At 41.4% G+C, this 21,723-nt stretch overlaps 1 protein-coding gene across 2 annotated transcripts in view; it reads left to right on the top strand.

The window, feature by feature from the left end:
• The first annotated feature begins 6,796 nt into the window (after nucleotides 1-6,796).
• Nucleotides 6,797-21,723, top strand: part of LOC116789848 (vasoactive intestinal polypeptide receptor-like) — a 29,673-nt gene continuing 14,746 nt past the window's right edge. Inside the window, exons 1-2 of one of the 2 annotated variants that reach the window (XM_032694134.1) lie at nucleotides 6,797-6,836; nucleotides 17,054-17,153. Coding sequence is in view for 1 of the 2 variants with exons in the window: in XM_032694132.1 (XP_032550023.1) it covers nucleotides 7,064-7,099; nucleotides 17,054-17,153 (136 nt within the window). In the remaining variant the exon portion in view is untranslated. Of the gene's footprint in view, nucleotides 6,837-7,026; nucleotides 7,100-17,053; nucleotides 17,154-21,723 lie in introns of those variants that run through there. The other variant, XM_032694132.1, reaches the window with a different exon arrangement.

Genomic DNA, 21,723 nt, shown 5'->3' with positions numbered 1-21,723 from the left:
AAATAAAAGTATAAGCAAAAAAAAAAAAAGAGATATCTAAGCATGTCTTCTTTTCTTCTTTCATTATAAATAAAACTATACATGAGAAGCTCAACTGTACATACATGCAACATAAAAACTTTAGAAGAAGGACTATATACTTTTTAGGATCAGGGATGAATTAATTAACTACTGAAAAATGGTTGTTGAACACAGAGTTGTGTCTTTGTATTTATTTCTATTTAGATATTTTGCATTACTTTTCTAATAACTGGTAATTTAAAAATCAGCATGTTTACATACTGTGATCTTGCTCCATGTGCAATTTTTAGCTAGTCAAAAGGCAACCAATTCTTAGCCAATTGTCCTCCTATATGGCTCTTTTTATGCTGTTCTATGACTAAGAAATTCAGACTCATCCATAAGACGTCTGTGTCACACCCACGTATCACCTTCATGCTGTTCCTCACAGAAGTGATGCTTCTCCTAGACATTAAAAACTTCTGTGAGTGTCTTTACACCCTTAAAATCCAACTCTCAGAAAGCCCTTCCCATCAGTTTGGGTTTTGAGCACAGTGTGTTATTTCCACAAAGCTGAGAGAAGACCACGTTGAACAACAGGAGGAACTGGGAGACAGGAAGAACTTTGCTGCTGTTTAGAAAAATGAGGGGTGGAAAGACAGTCTCTTGTTCACTGTTCAGAGAAAAGTTTGTCTCTCTGTAACTGAGCTGACCACATTCCCTTATATTTAATGAGAAAAGTAACACAGGAAGGCACAGCAGCAGAAGTTCTACTCTAATTTTTGGCAGCAGAGCACTCTGGCTTGCCAATTCCAGAAAAGTTCTGTAGATCCCACAGGTCTCCTGGCACAGCTTTTGTCACAAGTGTGTTCTTCTTATCATCTACCCTTTCAGAGCTTGTCTCAAATAGTGGTTGTAGTAACATCCATATGTCTTTAAAATCACTCCAGAAACTACTTGCTCTTATTAGTGGGTGTTTTACCACACCTAGCAAGCTGAAGAAGCAGCTTTATGACCCTTTAGATGTTCTGAGCTATTTGAGAAGGGAGTCTCAGTGTGCTTGTGAAGTCATGGACATAAATTCTTGTTGGGAGTCCACCTGCCAGTAATGTAAGATTTGATTCCCTGCAAGATGCAGAAATACAACAAGCAAGAAACAAAAATCTTATGAGAATCTCCCCTCAGCAAAAGACTATTTTTTTAAAAAATGTGACTTTAAAGGGGTTGCTTCAAACACAGGAGGTGAAATCTTCCACCAGATGATAAAACCACAGTTTGTGATGGTGTGGGAAACAGGTTTAGGTAAAGGAGTGAAGCCAGGCTTTGTAATTCAAATCATCTTTGAGAAACACATGGTGAGGGATTCCTCTTACCAAAGATGAATGTTAAAAGTCAACCTAAATCAGATATTTGTTCTGGTTGGGATTTATCTTGTTTCATTTCAGGGCTGGACTCATTTGTCCACACAAAGGAATCCAGTTAAATTTAACCAGGCAGTCTCAACCTGCCAGGCCTTCAGCACCCGTGTTTCACAGCTGCCAGGCTCCTGGGAATCTTAAATCAGAGAATCACAGGATGGATAAGGTTGGAAGGGACCAGTGGAGGTCATCTGGTCCAACTTCCCTGCTCCAGCAGAATTCCATAGAGCACCTTCAGGACTGTGTCCAGTTGGTTTATGAGTATCTCCAGTGAGGGACACTCCACACACTCCCTGGGTAACCTGTTCCAGGGCTCAGTCACTCTCAGAGTAAAATTCATGTTCAAGTGGAACTTCTTGTCCATCAGATTCTGCCTGTTGCCTCTTTTCCTGTTGCTTGGCACTGCTGAGCAGAGCCTGGTCCATCCTGACATCCTTTATAAAGGTCTATCCTTTATATAAGTGTCCCTTCAGAAACTTTTATACACTAAGATATACAAAGACATCTCAGCTGGTGCTGGTCTCCCTTTATTGGGCAAGTTAATTAAGCCTTGAAGTGTATAAAGTTGTAGGGGTTCTCAGCCATTCAATAGATTGAGTGAAGGTTCCATTTTAGGTGATTGTTGATCCCAGTGGAAGCTTAAACATTCAATTTGCATCTAGACATGTTGATACCTAAATTTCTCCCTGTCTTTAACAAACTCCATCTCACAACTGCTTTAGAAGCCACTTAAAAGAGATAGCATGGCTTAGGACTCAGGACCTCCTGCCACAATACAATACAAATGAGTTTCTAGTAGGAACTTTGCAAGTTATTCCCACAACTATAAGGGTAACCTGGCTAATTACTTTAAACTGGCAATTAACCCCAGCAGGAGCTCACTTTTCCAGCTTACCCATCCAGAGAGATGCCTGCATGAGGTATTCATAGCCTGATGTGTGTGGAATTTTACTCCTAAAGCAAACATCTCCATCCCAGCAATCATCCCACCCTCCTTTTAGAGTGGAGTGGAGAGGAGTGAGCCCTGAGGAACTGGTTATCTTGTCCTCTGTAGGCACCTAAACTATGTGAGGGAAATTGCATTCAGTGGTGTCTGTGGCTGTGAAAATAACCTGGGATAATCAGTTCACATTTACATTCTTAATGTCTGGAATTAGGTGAGACAAGTGCTACTATAGGGGTGGGAGATGAGCCCCCTCTGCAGTCAGTGGAGAAACTGGGATAACCAAAGGGAAAAGTCTGGAAAAAAAGATGCTCTTTTGATGGGGAGGCCCTGGCACAAGTTGCACAGAGAAGCTGTGGCTGCCCCACCCCTGGAAGTGTCCAAGGCCAGGTTGGACAGGGTTTGGAGCAACCTGGGATAGTGGAAGGTGTCCCTGCCCATGGCAGGGGTGTGGAATGAGATGATGTTTAAGGTCCCTTCCAACCCAAACCGTTCTAAGATTCTGTCATTCTGTCTTTTAAACACTGAGACCAGTGTACACAAACATTAAATTTCTATGTTGTTAAAAATAGGCCCCTCGTGTTTACCTCTATTTTGTTTTCTAGGTTCAACCTGTACCTAGGAGAAACATGGATCTTTTCTTGGCCTTTATAAAGGGACCAAGCTTAATCTTAAACTCTATTTTACTGAATAAAAATCAGGGTTGTTTTACTCATCTTGAAAAAAACCCCCACAAAACAAACCAGAAATGACTCTGAGTTGAAACGGCCAGAGGAAAACAAATGAATAATACAAAGCATAAAACTATTTCTGAGGACAGGAACAGCTGGTCTGTCAACTCTTTAGAGACTATTAATAGGAATGAAGATTGCATTGTGTGTCACTGGGAAAAGAAACTCCCCTTAGGTTGGCAAAAATAACTTTCTTATTCACAAATAAGATACCATAGAAATAGAGAAGGATTCACTGACAGATTTGGGGGTTTTTTTTAAGTAGAAATACTGAAAATAATAAAGGAGTTTATTTTTAAGGGAGTCGAAATAATATGATTGTGGTAGACTGGTACAAATCAGATCTATTTTTCAAATTCACAAGGTGTTTTAGATACTTGGATGGAATTAAGTGTACAGGATATGTAGGACAGAATCCACACAAGCCAAAGGTCCATGATTTCTGCCTATATTTCTGTGGTGTGCCAGGCCAAGTAACTGTAGCAGAATATGAGGACACATGGAATCAGAGCCCCAGGAGTCAATTTTATCCAAGCAAAATAGTAAGGAGGTAACACAGCTACAATTTAAAAAGAACACAAATTGGACAAATTATGCTCATGCAGCTCTAATTACTTGTCTGATATTTAGTCCCTTATCTGTTTAGTATCCCAAATCCAGCCCATTCCTTCTGTTGTTTTCTCTTCCTGCTTTCCCCCCTCTCTCTCAAACATCCCACAGACATCACCCTCAGGAATAAAGCTTCCATGCTTTTTTTATACCCTCCTTTTATAACTAGTGCAGAGTTTTGCTTTTAGTTACAGTCACAACATGTTTCTCAGCAATGTCACGTTCCACCCAGCTGCTGAATTATGAACTTTCAGTAATTGCAGCCTCCTTCCCAGACTCCCAGGGCTTTTTGGTTTGCACCTTTAGTCAGATTTATCAGGAAATTGTTTAGAAATGTCAATAAAACCACCTTTATTCCCTGGCTGATGGCTCCCACTGCAATGTGAGGCTGGTACACTCCACTTTTCTTACCTAAGGAATTCCTTGTACAGGCACTCAGATGAAATGCAGTTGCATTTCAGAAAGACTTTTGTTATGAAAAAGCCTCATTCAGGTAACATATGGCATTGAAAACCCATTCTCCAGCTTCTATAAAGATTCTAAGCAGCCCGGTAAATGTCAAGTAATTTTCATTTAATGACATCAATTGATTCAGAATATCCATGATGGGGATTAGGAGGGATCTCAGGTCTATTGTCTCATTGATTAGGTTTTAAACCATCCCAATGGCTTGTCCATGTTAACAAGAGGACATTTTTATGCACATCAGATATTCTGAGCCCAGGCTGATGTCACAGAGTAGTAGGAAAACAAAGTTGTTTGATCAGTTATCCTATGATTCTTGGAGAAAAAGAAAGTAATTCTTACTTATAGGCAGCTTACCAGGCAAGGAACTATTTTGTGATAAAAAGCAGCAAAATGCATCAGAGCATACAAAAATATTATGAGAAAGAAGTATGATTTGTTTCTTGCATTTTTTCATTTTGGGGATTTTTTTTTTGTGTGCATACAGAACAATAACAAAGAATAGGATTCATAAAGCAAATTAATATGATGGACAGAAATTAGGTTTTAGACTAAATAAGGTTTTAGCTTATAAAAAATAATGTTTAAAATAATGAAGGGCTATAAGCAGACTCAGACTATTAATACAGGTGAGTTTTATAACATTAGCTATGGTGAGATGTTACAAAAAAACCAACAAGAACAGATTTTGTTGTCTTTATTAGCATGGAAAAATACTCTTACAAGAGGAATTTCCAGCCAATTAATTTAAAACTCAAAGAGAAGGATGTGGCCTGATTTTTGATCAGCTGGAGATCAGATAGGAAAAACAGATGGAGGAGAGAAAATATATGAGAAAGCAAACATGGAGAGACCACGTCTGCTCAGTGAACTAATACCTTCTCCTGGGCGCCGCTGGTGAATATTCAGATCAAGAAACTGCACAAAAAAACTACCAAAAAAAGTGCCTCACGCTTAGTTTTGCTCCAAGCTGGTTGTGATGACCTAAAAAGCTTCCATCTAAGTGACCTTTGAGGCATTAAATAATAGAATTCAGCTGAAATATCGCGGACGGGAATGTCACGCTGATGTTCAACCCGCTGCATTTTTGTGTTTTCAGGGCGACTCCTGAGAGCAATTTTTATTTGAAACACAGCAACCAAATTCCTGAGGAACATCACCTGACTTTGAAATCTGACCTGTTTAGAGGGGAGATGGTTGGGGCCAGATCTTCGTCTTCCAATCTGAATTATTCTGGTGCTCTACGACCTTGTACACTCCAGTTGGCTGAATAAAGCTCAGCAGGAATTATAAACTGCTCCTGCCCCGAGGGGATTTGATAAGCCTCTACTTTTCATTTTCCTTTTCATTAGAATTAGGAACTGCCTGATACCACGTGGTGCCTGCCTTGTAGTGGGATCCTAAAAATTATTCCAGTGCCAAGAGAACCAAACTATGGACTGGTGAGAACTGGCCACAACTTTAACTTATTAATTACAGATGAGCAAAACCATCAAAATCAGACTTTAATTTATTATTTTTTTTTTTAAAGGTTTTAAACTCTTCATTTTAAAACAAAGCTGATTTTTGAAGGTGCGTTTGAGGCTTATCTGGGCAGGTAAGTGATCAGATGCCATTGTGCACTAATGAAAGAGAGACATATAAAAAAGAGAAGGTTAAATGAGAAGTAGGTTATACATTTTATCCCACAAATCATCCCTTTGCCTTCTTCATTCTGTGCAGGTTGCAAAACTGCGTCTCTAACATGAGCCCCAGGATAATGTTTTATTTTAGACTCAAATTCCCTTGATTTGCAAGACCAAGTTAGGGAACATCTTGATCCAAAACACTCCCATTTTAGCATTTTAGTCCAGCTCTCCACAAATATACAAGTTAATATATACAATATGCAAGTTTTATATTCACTTATAGACAAAGCTGCACAAATATGTATTTCCTCTAATGGTATTGGATGTCTATTTTGAGCTGATTTAGGCAAACCCTAGATCTCCTCTGACTATACAGAACTTGTGTGCTTAACACCAGTGGGAAATAATGAGTGATAAACAGGATATGAAACAACACTTCAGTCTTATCAAGAGAAAATGCTTTTGTCATGCCCACAATTTCAGTTCTCCCAGGCCCTGGAAATTGCTTGGTGCAGTATTTAATGTGGTAAAAGCCAGAGCTGGTGCCTGGGTCCTATGAGCCCTGACACTTAAAAAATTACTGTGTTTTTTTTGGCCTCTTTTCCCTCCAAATAATCTAAGCCATGGGCAAGAAAAGCTTTGGCTGTCTTAGCACCAAGAAATAAAGGTGTATTCAAGGTTATCTTCATAACACAGGGGCCAAAAACACCTTATGGAAATCGTGGAGGAAATTATTGGACATTTCTGGCGGAGAGGAGTGGGATGTCAGTGCAGGAACTGCATCTCTGAGAGTCTCCAGGGAATCCCACGTCTCTAAGAGTCTCCAGGGAATCCCACGCTGTCAGACCCAGTCGGAACCCAGATCCTTGGAAAACCTGCAGCCACCAGCCACAAACACAGATCCTTGGAAAACCTGCAGCCACCAGCCACACACGCGTGGCCCCATCGGCAGGAGGAAGGGTGAGCTCAGCATCTCTTCTTGCACAGGGAATTCCTGCTGCAGCTCCCCACGGTTTTGTGGCCAGAGGGCAGGTGCGTGGAGGTGAGTCCGACATCCCAATATCCCGAGGGGATGCTGGAGAATCCCCCCTCGGCTTCCAGCCCGCTCCTGCGGGGGATGTCGGGCTCCCCCAGGAGGGAACGGGGGCTGCGGGGAGGTGCGGGGCTCTCGGGGCGGGCCTTGGGCAGGTGTGGGCGGGCTGAGCCTCGGATTTTGGCAGCATCAGAACGGGCAGAGGGAGAGGGAGGACCCGGCGGCGGCTGCCGAGGATGCGAAGTTTGTGCTGGATGCTGCTGCTGCCGCTGGTGAGTGAGTGAGTGAGTGAATGATGCTCCGAGGGAGGGGGGACGGTACATCTGGCTCCTGCCACTGCTGCCCACAGCTGGATGGCTCTGAAGCTGCCCTACAGCATCCAGGAGGGTTGGGGAGGGAAGTCTGCAGAGGCAGGGGAACTTTTCTCCTGGCAGGGAGCAGGTAGAGAGAAAGAAAAATAAGGAAAGGATTTAAAATATAAAATAAAAGTTAAAATCAGACAGGGGTGTAAGAGGGGAAGAAAGAAAAAAATATCCCTGAGTTAGAGGTTTGACCCAGCTCCTTCCATTAAAATTTGTCCAGCCTGAAAATGCCATTCATAAATGTCTTTTCATTTCCATTCATTAGAATTGCAGTTTCCAAAGGGCAGAAGAGTGTCCCTAATTTAGAATAGTTGTAGCATGGCTTTAGAGGGACAGAAGGGGACAGCTTGCTGTCTCAGTTGTCCTGAGAAAGGCAACTTTGCAGAAGGAGGAGGACAACTGAAAAGGAATAGTTCCTCCTGCTGGATTTGGGACATTTGCATCTCAGAGGGGGCAGAGATGATTTCACTGCTGAAGGCACCTGGTTCTGATATCATCAGGAGGAGCATGAACTATCTCATGTGCGCTGAGCACTGAAGGCAGCAGGTGAGATGGGGACAGTGGACATCAGGGAAGATATGTGAGCACAGGAACACACTCAGGCACATCCATCCCTCCCTGATCTCCACGCTCTACCCCTGGCATTGCCTGGGCTGGTTAAGAACAACTGGTGCAAGTACAAGTACAGTCACATCTCTGCTTTCCCCTCAGTCCTCAGCCTCAGGGAAGTGTTTGGAAACCTTCCTATGGGTGTGATTAGCAGGGACTCAGTAATTCCAACTTTAGTCATTTCCCAGTCAAATGTTTGGCGTGGGCTGGGATTCAGGCTCCTGCTGGAGTCAGGAGGGAGACAGTCACCTCACAGGGAGGTGTTTCATCCTGTCCTGAGAAAGGCAGATGGAGGGAATGCTTCTCTAGGCCCTTCTTCTGCTAATTGCAAGAGCCTACATGGGTACAGAGCAGTCTTGACCTTTCAGTTTTAAAAGGTGAAGGTAGGGATGTAAATTTTCACTCCTGCACATCCTCTGGATCTTGACATTTCCTCTGTATTAACACAGATTCATGCACAAGGGACAAGTTACAGGTCCTTGCTGTGTAAGCCTTGCCAGTATAGTTATTATCCTGCGTAATACTCTTTTTCAGGGAAAACTAGTCAGCCTAAAGTGTTAGAATGCCACAGGTAGAGTGACTTTGGCATCTGGACTGGCCTTTTTACACCTAATAGAGGCACAACTTCTTCTTGCAGCTGTCAGCAGAGTGCAGCTGATCTGGAGTGATGTATCATGCCCATCTGTGGGCTGCCATACATCATTTTAATGGGGCAGCATTACTGCAGCAGACTGTGCCCATAACAAAAGAAATTCTATAAACTGCATGCTCTACTCAGGCTGTTGCTCATGTATGAACACCAATGACATGCCTGGTAAGAGTCAGGGCTCTGAATATCAGTGTCTCAAAATAGGTCTGATGGAAAGCTTTGCACCCTGAGTTAAACAGTCAGGGAAGGCCAGAGACTTGGAGGACGTGTTGAGTAAACAGTTCTTTTGTATCCCAAAGGATCATGTCAGAGCAGAGGAATAATTCTTGTGTGGATTCTGCAAATAATTTCTGATTTACATATGAAAATTAGACCAGAAGTTTAATCCTGAAAACTTCCTCTGTGAAACCAGGTTCTGTTACCTCCCATCATCTCCACGGGGAGCTGTGTGCTCAGGATATACTTTGTGCCTTGCAGAATGGAGTCCTTGACACTAAAAATTGCCATTTGCTCCTAAGTGACAAGGAGCAGAGAGCAGTGGGGGCTGAAATGTATAAAAATGACTTTTCCTGTCTTAAAAGAGATCAGAGTCTCAGGAAACAGAGGATGAGGAACAGAAAAAACCTCTGGTTTCAGCGTTCTCCCTACTGTGCTGAACTGCTTTGTTCTTCAAACACCCATTGCTGGGGGAGGAGTTCAGTCTGATTTAATGAATGGAGGTGAGAATGGAAACATAGAAGGGGTTATCACTGAGCTTTACATTTGCTTCAGCAAAAAGTTTCTTGTGCTAATGGACATTTGGATCCAAATCCATGGCAAGCTGCTGAGCTGCCAGGAAAACAAGGTTGGGTGTCTAAATTTCTGTTATGGTTGATATTGGCTAATTTGTGCTGGAGGGACACTCAGGCTGATCCTGCTGACCTGGTCCCTGCAGACCTCAAATTGCCCTCCATAAAGGACTGGATGTGTGGAAGAATCAGCCTGTTTAGCCTGGAGGGAGTTAATGGAGGGAGACACAATCCTGTACAGGGAACCACTCTGTGCTGAAAGGGAAAGGCAGGAGCAAATCCTTCCCTGGAACTGCTTGTCTGCCCTCACTGATCATGAAGGGAGGCTTGATGGGGGAGTTTAGATTAATCATCTAAAATTATCTATGTAAAATTAGGAATCTTGTCTAAAGCTGCTCATTGAGCCTCTTTCAGTACTACTGGGAAGAGATGGAAACACTCCAAAAAATACAGATAATTTCAGTGAATTTGCTGATGGACTTTGACTTCCAGGTTTCACCTCTTTGGGATTAGATGCCATGAATCCCACCAGTAGGCAAATACAGCACAGAAAGGGAGATATTTTTTCTTTAATTTACAGAAATACTTGCAACAGCAGAAAATGAGGATCCTCAGTTATCATTCTGTTATTCTTCAAACATTAGTGATAATTAAATGCTCTACCAAAATTAGCATGGAGCTAATAAATTCATTTTTTATCTCAAGGTAATGCTAATTGCATAGGGTTTATAAACAAAACAAATTAGTATGGCTGTGTTGTCTCAAAAAGAATACCTATGAGTGAATAAATATAATGATATGGATATATATGTATAGCAAGTACTGTTCTGCATAAGGTTATGCAGTTAAATACAGTCAGATAAATACAGCCCAATACACAGAGGAGCATTCAAGCATTACCCCAGTGTCTTAAAAACAATCTTGAAAAGATATTCCTCTAAATGACTGTGAGGCAATCAGTGCCTCAGCATCTCTTGTTCCGCAGGTAATCGAGTTAGAGGGAGAAAACAAACACAGAAAATATCCTCCAGGTAGTCATTTTCAGCCAAAAAGACTCCTGAAATAATCTATTTAACTGGCCGAAGGGAAAGACTGGAAATAAGTCTTTAGCTTTGGGGTTGAAAGCTTCTGGGATGGGGGTTGTGTCAGAGCTTGGAGCTGAGGGCAGGACTTATTTGTGAGAGCTGAGTGAATGGTTGGTGGTGGAGTCATGACCCTGCTGTGGTGACCTCGAGCTTTTCAAAGCCAAGAGTGGCAAACACAGCTTGGATGTGGCTGAAACAACCTGCAGGGTTGCTCAGCTGTTTTTACAGATGCAATTGAGCTTGTAAAATTTGAGTTGGCTTTTTGACTGCATAAGAAACCTTTATTTTTTTGTATTTCTTATTGTTTTCTGATAGAACATGACACTACATGCATTTCATTATAAAGATCCCAGAATTACTTGTAGGGCAGGGGTTAGATAGGGAGAATTTTACTGAGTGACTGCAAATGTAGCTGGCAAATGGACAAGAGCTTGTGGAGCTCCAGGTTGGTCCTAAATCCCTTCAAAACACGGGTGAAAATTGGCTTCAGTGACCTGTGCTTCCCATTTCAAGGCTTTTTAATCAGGCTTTTTGAGAAGGGAGTTGAGTAGATGGGAGAAGACAGGCCTTGGGGAAGATTTTGCTGGGATATATTCAACAGACTGAGAAGTTTATGGAAAAGGCTGAAGTTTTCTTTGCCTTTGTCAGTTATTCAACCTCCCTTCAACTTTTTTTCACGAGCCCTCTTCCATCCTATGAGCCTTCCCTGCCCATCAAAATTTCACTTAAAAAAATCATGCATTTCAGAGCATGTCCTGATTCTCTGCTCTTTAAGTCGGCGTCAGTGGCCAGCTCTCAGGACTGACTGAACACTGAATTCCACACTTGAAAATGGGCAGGGGGTGCTTTTTGTCTCTGCCCTGCTTTCCTGTATTCTAAAATACCCGGTGAAGTTTTAATCCTCCAAGGTGGGAGTCAGTGTGGGACATGAATGGCAGAAATATTTGTGTGAGGGAGAGCTGAGGTATTCAGGCATCACAGTCAGACCACAAAAACCGAGCAGGGGAAGCACAGACAGAGAGAACTGGGAGCACAAAGATGTTTTCTGAGCGTGTCTGAGATGAGATCTGAGACATGAATGCAAGCTGTAGACAGAGGCAGAAAGAACAGCGATGAATATTCTCAGTAAGTGATTTATGTACTTGGCACAAAACCTATTTGTGAGGTTTTGGGATTCCATGGCCTCACTGGAAAGAGCCTTCAAGGTCCTGAACCCTTCCCATCCTGTCAATGAATTCAGCCACTTGTTTGAGTTTTGATTAATTTTCAAAAAGGCTGTTACCAATTTTACTGCTTGTTCTTTGATCCCCTTGAATGGCTTTTTCAAAGGTGAATAATATATTCAGTGCCCAGCTTTGAAGCCCTTCCCTTGTTTTCAGAGAGCATAGAAAATGTCCCTACTTTTCCCCAGGTGTACTAATGGACTTCTTAATGAGTGAAGATCTGTCTTTTGGGTGACATCTAAATTGCAGTTTTTTCCACCACCTCAACAGCTTAGGGGCACCATCTTTGAATGGACTCTTAGAAAAAATTGCTTTTAACTAAATTTCACTAAGTATGGCATGAGGATGTTGCTAGAAAAACTCTTCCCAGGACTTGCTTAATCTCATATTGTCCAACATAAGTAAATCAAAGCTCAAAGTGAAATTAGTTTGATTTTTCTGTCCAGATTTGGGGAAACAAATAAACTATCACGTAACAGAGGAAGCAGAAAACCATGTTATGCTTAGTGAATAAGCCACTTAGGGTTTTAATTCAATAACCTTACAGACTTTAAGAAAATGAAATCTAAAAGTAAGTGCAAGCCCCAAATCTGGATTTCTAAAGTGGTTTAGGTTTTTTTGCAATGTTCGTGCCTGTCATAGGTAACTTTTTAATGTTCATTATGTTCCAGGTATTGTTCCAGTGGTTAGGACTCATGGTTAAAATGCCCCTGTGAATTTTGGCTGGTCAGTGGCACTAAAACCAGCAAAAAAGACCTTTGTGTTACGATGCTCAGCAATGCAAAGCTCCATCTCTTGAGGGCAGGAAAACTCAGTTTTCTGTGTAAGCCTTGGGGTGAAGGTACCCCACTGTGATTTCCAGTGAGGCTCATGCCAGGTCACTGCCTAAATACCTGGAAAATATTGATCCAGGGAGTAATATTTTAAATGAGCCCCTTGCACTCACTGCTGTGCCAGGGAATGCTGTGCCAGGTGGGACATGCCTGGCTCAGAAAACTCAGCTTTGTTTGGATTCCTAAATCATCCCTTTCTAAGGTGAGCAGGAACTGCTCTTTTCCTGCAGGAGGCAAATACCTCCCAAATTGCAACAGTATGTCCCTGCACCAAATGCAGAGCCCCTGCTTTCTAAAAACACCCATCACCCGACCCTTGTAGGCAAATTAGAGCAGCAACCTGCCCTTTTCACTCAAGGCATTGTGAGACTAATAACAAAAAATAAGTAAACCATAGACAACAAATCACAAGTAATGTTCTACCCAGAAGGCTTTTCTTAACTATAAAATGGTTTAATGTCTTACTCTTTCTTAAAGCCTGAGGAAAACCAGCAAATTGAGGCATCATCACTGCTCTCAATTTCTTGTACGTGTGTCATTTTTTCTTTTTCTTTTTCATTTTCTTTTTTCTTTTCTTTTTCTTTTTTCTTTTTTCTTTTTTCTTTTTTTTTTTCTTTTTTTCTTTTTATCTTTTCTATTTTTTCTTTGCTTGTTTTTTTTTTTTTCTCTTTTCTTTTCTTTTTTTTCTGTCCATCACTGGGATTAATTCCAATAAAGCTGCATGATTATAAGTTAACACCACCAGACTTATTTTCTCTTCTTATGGGATAGTCTGTAGGTTACATCTGCAGTTGCACTTGATGTTGATTACTGAAGTGTCAGTAATATTTAACATATGGAATAATCCAGTCTGTAATTAAAACTCTGGGTCCTGTGGTTGTAATCACCCCCACCCCAAACCCAGTAGCCCTGAAGCAAACAAAATGTGGGCACGTTGGTTTATTGTTTATCTATCAGTGGTAGTGGGATTGGCTCCAGTCTCACTGTTGGTATCCCAGAATCCTGGAATGGTTTGGGTTGGAAGGGACCTTAAAGATCATCCAGTTCCAACCCCCTGCCATGGGCAGGGACACCTTCCACTAGCAGGGGTTGCTCCAAGCCCCCTCCAACCCGGCCTTGGACACTTCCAGGGATGGGGTAACCTGTACCAGGGCCTAAATAACCTCTGAGTGTCATTAGTTCTTGGTCAAGATTTCCAGAACAAATAATAAAATCATGTTTTGTGGTGATTTATCCCTGTTTTCTGAAGCAGGAGTCTGGGTTACACGGAGCAGGGATCTGATTTGTTGCAGCAATTCCTCTGTCAAATCACCACAGTACCACTTCCCCACATGTAGGGCATGGGCTCCCCCAGGGACTGTAAATGAAGAGCATTCCCCTAATTTCAGTCCAGCTCTGCTGAAAAATAGGCACTGAGCCTCTGGTTCAGCAGGTGTAGATTTACCAAAACAGAGGAAAAAGGAGGTGCAGGCTCCTTGGAGCAGTAGGGAGCAGCTGTGACACACTTACTCAGGGTGTGATGTCCTGTTTGGGGAGCTCAGTCCCTCATTTATGTTCCACCTGTATCAGCTGCCTGTCTGTGCCTCTCAAATTGACTTCTGGAGAAAAATAACTCTTCCTCCTCTGAAATTTTTCATGGCTAATTATGTGTGTTTCCACCAGTCCCAGCACTTCTGACATGAGGTGGGAGCTGATTTACCTCTTCTCTGCCCAGTGCTCGTTTCTCAAAAACATTTCAAATTCCGTGTTTTGACTTCATTTTGGGTTAGGGCTGGTCAGTGCTTTTAAGCCTTTCACCAGAGGACTAAGCATAGGTGGTAAGTTGTAGGGCACCATGTCAAGCTGTCATGATTTTTAAACATCAAGCCAAATGTATTCCCAATATTCCAAATATAAAGTTTATCGGGAGTGACAGTGTCCAGAAATTCGAGAAGGTAGAGGATGCTTTTTTCCTGTCCAGCCAAATCCATGTTTATGAACTGAAATAGTGAGACATTTATGTAGCAATGATTTTGTTGCTTCTACTCAAATAATTTTGATTGTTATATAGGCAAACTGCAAAGTGAAATGTAAGTTTAAATATAAAGCAATGAGCAGGGATCCTATTAATGCCTGAAAAATTTCATTTAAGAACTCTGCTACTATAGCTGAAGAGCAAGAAGTACTATTTTAAGAGTCACTCATGCTGATCTATAAAATTTATTTCGAATTACCCACTGGAGGAACATAATGCATGGAAAAAGCCATGTCTTAACTTTCTTTTCAAGTGCCCTGAATCCTCTTTCTGTTCTAATATTAGCATGTATGAACTATCTCTGGGGCCTCATAATTAAAAGAAGTCTGTCTATGCTACTTTAAAACCCGAATGTAGGCAGAATTTTCAAAAGTTTTTAGATGTAAAATTGTGTTCTCATTTTTTCCCCTCAGCAGATATTCTTGCTAAGATGTAAAATTCTGCTTGACTTCAGTAAAGTTTCTCTGGAGGCTGAAGGAAGTCCTGGTTGCCCTTCTCACTGAAAACATTTTGAAGGCCAATAAATCAACTTCCTGGGACTGAAACCCAATCTAGCAGTGATGTTTGCATCTGAATTGAATTTTCAAACTCATTGGAGGTTTGAACAGCCTCCAGCCTCCCTCAGAAATACCTCAGAAAGCCTTCAATCCATAATTCCCATTAATTTAACCACTAACTGAGCCCCTGGCTTTGCCTTAAATAACATAACTTGCAAAGAAGCAAACCCCCTGCTCTGTTCCTTGTAGCACTCCCTATGTCTTGAAGATCCCAATATCCCAAAGGTGGTTTTGATGCAGGATTCAGTTGCCTGATCACAGTTCAGTTGCTTCCTCGACTCTGTTGACTCTGGGTTTAACTTTGTCCTAAACATGGGTTTGTAGGAACACCTGAGACATCAAACAATGCTTTTGAGACATCAAATTATTACCTGGGGCTGACAAAACTAATGCAGAATCTACACAGGAGGGCTGAGATACCTCAGAACACCCCAAACAAGCATTTCTGGGGGGCTGAGACATCCTTTGAGTTCCCGAGGACTGCAAGAGAAGCTGAGATAACCACAGTACATGTGGACACTGACACTGGAGGTTCTTTCTCAGAACGTAATTGCCTTTGCAGAGGGAATGATTTTGGGATGTTCCAGCTTATTTAGAACATCAAAATCACAGGAGACACAGTGCAGGATCACAGGGGACATGAAAATTTCTGGCGTGAGAGGTGAGGGCCAAACAAAATACATGAAATCCTCTAAATGACACAAAATAGTGTCACTAAGTCACTAAAAAACTGAATGCAGACCCTATTCAGCAACTGCTGTCTAGAAATCCATTTGGCTGTTTAACTGAAGGTTCCCTTATCTGTGAGATAAATATAATTTCTTAAGCTTCCAAAACAAATCATTAACATTTTCTCATTTCATCATCTGTTAAAATGGTGCAGTGACTCTGCCTAAGGTGTGTGCAACATCCTCAGATAATATATTGATAAAATTCAGATTAAACTGTGGCCAAGACCACCATTTTCCTTTTTTTCTCTGAATTCTTGGACTTCAATATTTCTTATTTAAGCTCTAATGGATGTAAAACTCCTGCTCCTATTAATTGCTTCTATTTTTATAATTCAGAAGGGAAGAACCTGATGCTCTCTCAGTAGAGTGATTTTTATGGCACTGTAATCTCAGGGTTTCAAAGGAGACCAAGAGCCCAAACTGTTATTCTCAACTCAAAGCAGAGTAGACACAACCTCCTGAAGGGTAATTAGGACTTTATCATCTCACTTAGGGCTAATTCCTGCTCTAAAGAAAACTTGATTCTTGGAAGAATCCCAAGAATCAAAATAGGAATATTTTGGTAATATCTAGTTCTGAAAACACTCAAAATCTTTAACTAAAAAAAAAAACCAAACAACCCCCACAAAAAAAAAACCAAACAACAAACCACCAAAAAACCACAACAGAAAAACAAAACCAACCAACCAAAAAAACTCCCAAACAAACAAAAATCAAACAAACAAAACAACAAAACCCAAGCAAACAAAACAGAAAAAAACCAAAAAACCAACAAAACCCACAAAGCCCCCCCTTCAAAAAAAACCCCACAAAACCCAAAAAACCAAACCAAAACCCAAATTAACATGTATATTTACTTTTATTGTTTTATGGGGAGGAAATATGTGGGGTTTCCTATGGGGAAAGGGAGAAATTGTTTTATGGGAAATGTATGTATTGTTTTATGGGCAAGAAATGTATGTTTGGAGGGTTTGGTGTGAATATTCCCACAGCTGATGGACCATCCAGTTTTGTCCAGTTGACAAAGAGATGGAGATCCAAGGACTGTGAAATCCATTTAAGTTTTGTGGGAAACTAAAAGGTGTAAAGGAGAGGTGGTATAAATGCCCAGATTGGAGAAGAGATGCTGCTTGAGCTTGATTATTGTGATAACCTGAAGAATCCATGTGGAATTCACACAGACATGGAAAAAAATCAATAACTGTATGAGATCACAGCCTCCTCCTGCCATTTATTTGCAGAAAAACCTTCAGCTGGAGTTTTCACATCCTTAGACCTCAAAATATGAGCCAGCAGGTACAAACTGGAAGGAAATCCAGCTCTTCTCCTTCTGATAACGACAGAACTTCTTGAGTTTTTTTTGTCTTTCATCAAGGTTGGGGGAATCCATCCAGAATGCAAGATATTCCAGCAGGTGGTCAAAGAGGAGGCTCTCTGCCTGGAACAGAATGAATCTGTTTCTCCTGATCTTAAAGGTAAGAATCCTGATTGTCAAACTCTGGTATGAATATCCCTTGCATATTTTTCATGGGCAAAATGCCAGATACAATTTGTTCTCCTAAGTCAAGCTTCCTAGATATATTCCTCTTTTATTTGGTTTCCAGTAGGTTTGTTTTATTGGCTTCCAGTAGATTCCTCTTTTATTTGGTTTTCCATAGATTTATTTCATTGGCTTCCAACAGATTCCTCTTTTATTTGGTTTCCCATAGATTTATTTCATTGGCTTCCAATAGATTCCTCTTTTATTTGGTTTCCAAGAGATTTGTTTTATTTGCTTCCAATAGATTCCTCTTTTATTTGGTTTCTTAATGGCTTAAAATGCTTCTTGTCTAGGCTGGGACTTTTACTTCATCTCATTTTAAGCATCTTTTAAAACTCAATGTCTAAGGCTGGATTTGTCTTAGAATTCTTTAAAGTACATGGAGGAGGGTGGGTGTCCCTAGAACATGTTTCATTGCATTTTAGACACTTTGGAATTAAATGAATAATTTTATGGAGTAGAATTTCTCTTTACTACTACAGAAGGAAAATAAGATGATTGGTTCATACTTAGGCAGGTTTAGTAGCTTAGTTACTTGTAATGTCTTACATTACTAAAGTATTTGGTGTGTTCTATACCCAAAATACCAAAGAAATTTCCACAGAAGCCCCTGAAAAACGTGTTGGGATTATATCATGTTGGGAATCATTCACATGGTGAAAATGTTCCTGGGGGGTGTCATGGTTTGAGATAGCCCAAAATCCAATTCCCTAGCTCCATCCCCCTCCCACATCTCAACCCAATGTGAGATGGGTTTTTCCAGACAAAACACAACCAGACTCAAAGTGGGGAAAAGGGAATATATTACAGTGACTGTACAAAAAAATATTACAATACATTATACACAGCCTTAGCTATCTCTACTATGACATAAATATTTACAATGGATCAGATCTCTTCTCCCCTCCAAATAAAAGTCCAGGAGGGAAAGAAGGACAGATCCCTTCCAGTCTCTCAGGGCAGCAGCTTCTTCAGAGTAGCAGTCGCTAAGCAGCAGCATCTTCTAAGGCAGCAGGTTCTCTCTCTCTCTTCTGTTTCTTGCAGCAGCTGATAGCTGGATCTCTGCCAGCACACACGAGGGGGAATCCAAGCCCCTCGCAGCCCCATCGTCAACCAACCGAGGGGTCTTTCGTGGTCTTCGTCACCCCAGACAAAGGTCGCTTCACCACGTCATGTCACGAAGCACAGGGGGTCTTCGTGACGGTCTGGTATCTCCAGGAGATTCAAGCTCCTTGCAGGGCCTCTGTACCCTGTCTCAGGCTGCGAGCTTCTTTGTAGCTTGCAGCAAGGGAGGGCCCTCAAGGCCAACCTCCCACACTCCGTCCTGGCTGAGCTCTCAGGACCACCGAGCTTCTTAGCTCCTTTACCCATTTAGGACTTCTAATCAGTAAGAGTCCATCTCCCTCCATTTTTGGAGGGATCTCCAAGGAGGTTTAGGGGAGTTTTACAGTTCTTACCCCCAAGCTTTCTCTCTGTAGAACTTAGTTCTGTTCTCTGCAACTCTGAGTCTTCCTTGGCTGCATGCTGTTTCTGCTGCTTCTCTGGTTCAGGTCTTATCAGTTGGCTTTTAGCCATAACCTCTGGACGCTGCCTCCACTTCTGCTCTCTCTGCTCACTCACGATGGAAAACATCCTCCAGCTCACAGCCACAGACACATAGTCCAGCTTAACACTGTTCCAGGTCTCTGTAGCCCCCAGCTGGGGCTGGGGGGGGGGGGGGCAGAGGCCCCAAGGGCCAAAACTACAACTCTTCTCTTCCGTTTGGTTGTGGTATGTTTACATTTTTGCAGGAGCGCTCATTGGACAGAATTTCAAAACTTCCAGGGGTTTCCACCCCTTGGGGTCTACCACTTTTCTTATCCTCTGGGGGAAAACAAAGTCCAAACCACTACAGGGGGGAGAAAAAAAAGTAAAAAAAAAATCCCAAGCTCTTCAAAATATTATATTTCCACAGTTTTACACTGTTATTCGTTTGCCTGAGGAGATTTATTGTGGTGGTGTTTTGAAGCCTGTTTCGTGCTCAGATATAAATTTTGAAAACTAAAATGAACATGTAACAGAGCCTGTAAAATATATTGAAAATGCTGTGTAGGATGTTCCCTCCTGGGGTTTTGACCTTGTGGAGACACGCTTAGAAATAATTCAAAGTGAAATTTCGGAATGTTCAAACCCTCAAAAATTCAGCCAGATTTTTTCCAGCCAACTTTGTTTAGAAAAGTTTGAATCCACCTCAGTGAGATTTTTCAGTTATGTGAATTATGAGATTTTAATTTTTTTTTCTGGTTGGTATAGAAGAATTGTAACCTCCTGGAAATCTGCCCTTATCAGCCTATTGGAAATTACAGTCCAACCCCCAGGATATTTTTTTTGTCTTATATGTTATTTCCGATCACTTTAACCTTTCATATTCCTCTTCTAGTTTTCTACTCTATTTTGGTGATATTCCACCCCACACATTTTAATCAAGTCCATAATGTCTCTTGGACACATTTTGCACTTGCAGCACACAATAATCCACCCAAAAGGAAGTTCTGGCATAAATCAGGTATTTTCAAAAATTATCTGTTAGATGCATTCCAGGATGTCATTCTAAGTGTCCTCCTCTTTAACACAAAAATAATGACATCATTTTTGAATCCTCTTTGTAGCAAAGGTTACTCAAGGAAATAAAAATCTCTGAAAGTTCTGTTAAACTATTTAAAAATCTTCAACCTTGTCAACTCTGAGCTTCTCAAAGATCTCCTATCCACCTTTTATTCTCTAGAGATGGAAAGACCTTAATGAGAATCTGTTCTGATGTTCACAGCCTTTCTCAACACATTTCGAAATTAAACATTAGTTCCAGAAAACCAGTTTATCTCCAATATTTTATCTGGAGGATAAAACTAGACTAAAATTAGTAAGAGTCCATAGATTGTGTTTTGGTTTTCAGGGATTCAGCGAGACAAACAGAAGGATCACAGTTTGTAGAGTTACTTCTGAGCAGTCACAGAGAAGCTGTGCTGGGATTAGTCTGTGTTGCAGAGATTTTGATCCAAAGTAGTTCCACACTATTCTTGTTGTACAGGGCACTGTCTAATGAGTGTCATGAGCAGCCAGAGTGCCTCATTTTGAAGTAGATGTGTAAAATAGGTCAAATGAATCAAGCCTTTAAGAAACACTTATTTTTCCTCCACTGTCTAAAAAAGAAACAGCCTTGGATTACTGAGCAAGACTTGAATATCTATGATGTCAACATTACTTGATACAACTCCTCCTGCAGTTTATGGAGTCTCAGGTGACTTGGACACCCACAACTCTCTTGAAAACCTTGGCATGAAAAATTCCCTTTTGGCCTCTGCACTCAGAGGTTTTTTTTGATATACATTGAAGAAGTCGCTGGAAATTAAGCCCAATTTAAGATTTAAAACATGCAAGTTCCTTTACTACACAAGGAATGCAATCTCATTTTTAACCCCACATTGCCACATCAGTTAGATTTTTAGACCCAGCTCTTCAAATCTGTTATAGCACCTCTAAGAAGGACCACTTCATTTGCTAAGACCTGCATGTGGGCCATTGCAGGTCTAAGAGGGACTGACATTACCTGGCTTTAATAATTCAAAAATTAGCAGCCTAGCTTAGGGTGTAATCATCAGCCAGACCCAGGTATTTGCAGCCAGTGATTCATTCTGCCCTTAGAAAGAGGCTTCCAATATTTGGGATGAATCACGGGCTGGAAGACGCTGTCTTTTTCCACTGATTACAAAGGGAACAGAGCTGAGATTAGCTGACATATTTTAGGCAATTAAAATCATAGTTAATGAATCAGGGCCTCTATTTTGCCGTCTGGCAAATTGGGGATACCAGGAGTTGCATCCTTCCAAGGGTCATGTGAGGACAATGGTGTGGGAGATTCTCAGGACTCTCCTTTTGGAAGCCAGAGAGCAGCTTAACTCAGCTACAGGTAAGTGATATTTCTTCCACGTTTCAGCTCCTCACAATTTTAGCTTTGCCTTATCATCCCCCCCAGAGGAAGCAGAAAAGAGTCATGAAAGAAAATATCACCTCCCAGCCCAGACTCCTGCACTGCTTTATATCCACCTTACGACCACCTGGGGGTTAGTTGGGGTTACAGAATGTTGTTTTTTTTATTTGTTCAGGCACATTTACATGCTGGTGATTTTTCTGTGCTGCCCCCACACCTACTCACCAACAGCTGGAAGTGTCAGTGTGATGCATCTGTGACAAACCTGGGATTAACCAAAACTTCTAAGAAAACCCTTTTTAATGGACTCATAGCCAGCAGCGTTCCCTGTGTCATCAACCAGCAGCCTCTGGTTTAGGGAACCTCATGGATGCCCCTATTCCCAGCAATGGGATGAATCTTATCCTTATTGAAATCCATTGCAAAAATACCATTGATTTCCTAATACTGGGCCTTCATCCTTATTTCCTTCAAGCCAGGTAAAACTGGTAGAGTTTTAGCAGGAAATCAAGGGATTAAGGTTGAACTTCTAAGTCTG

This window comes from Chiroxiphia lanceolata, chromosome 1 (assembly GCF_009829145.1).
Source record: "Chiroxiphia lanceolata isolate bChiLan1 chromosome 1, bChiLan1.pri, whole genome shotgun sequence".
Taxonomy (NCBI): Eukaryota; Metazoa; Chordata; class Aves; order Passeriformes; family Pipridae; genus Chiroxiphia; species Chiroxiphia lanceolata.
The sequence above is the reverse complement of the archived record's forward strand: the minus strand, read 5'-3'. Positions and strand labels throughout refer to the sequence as shown.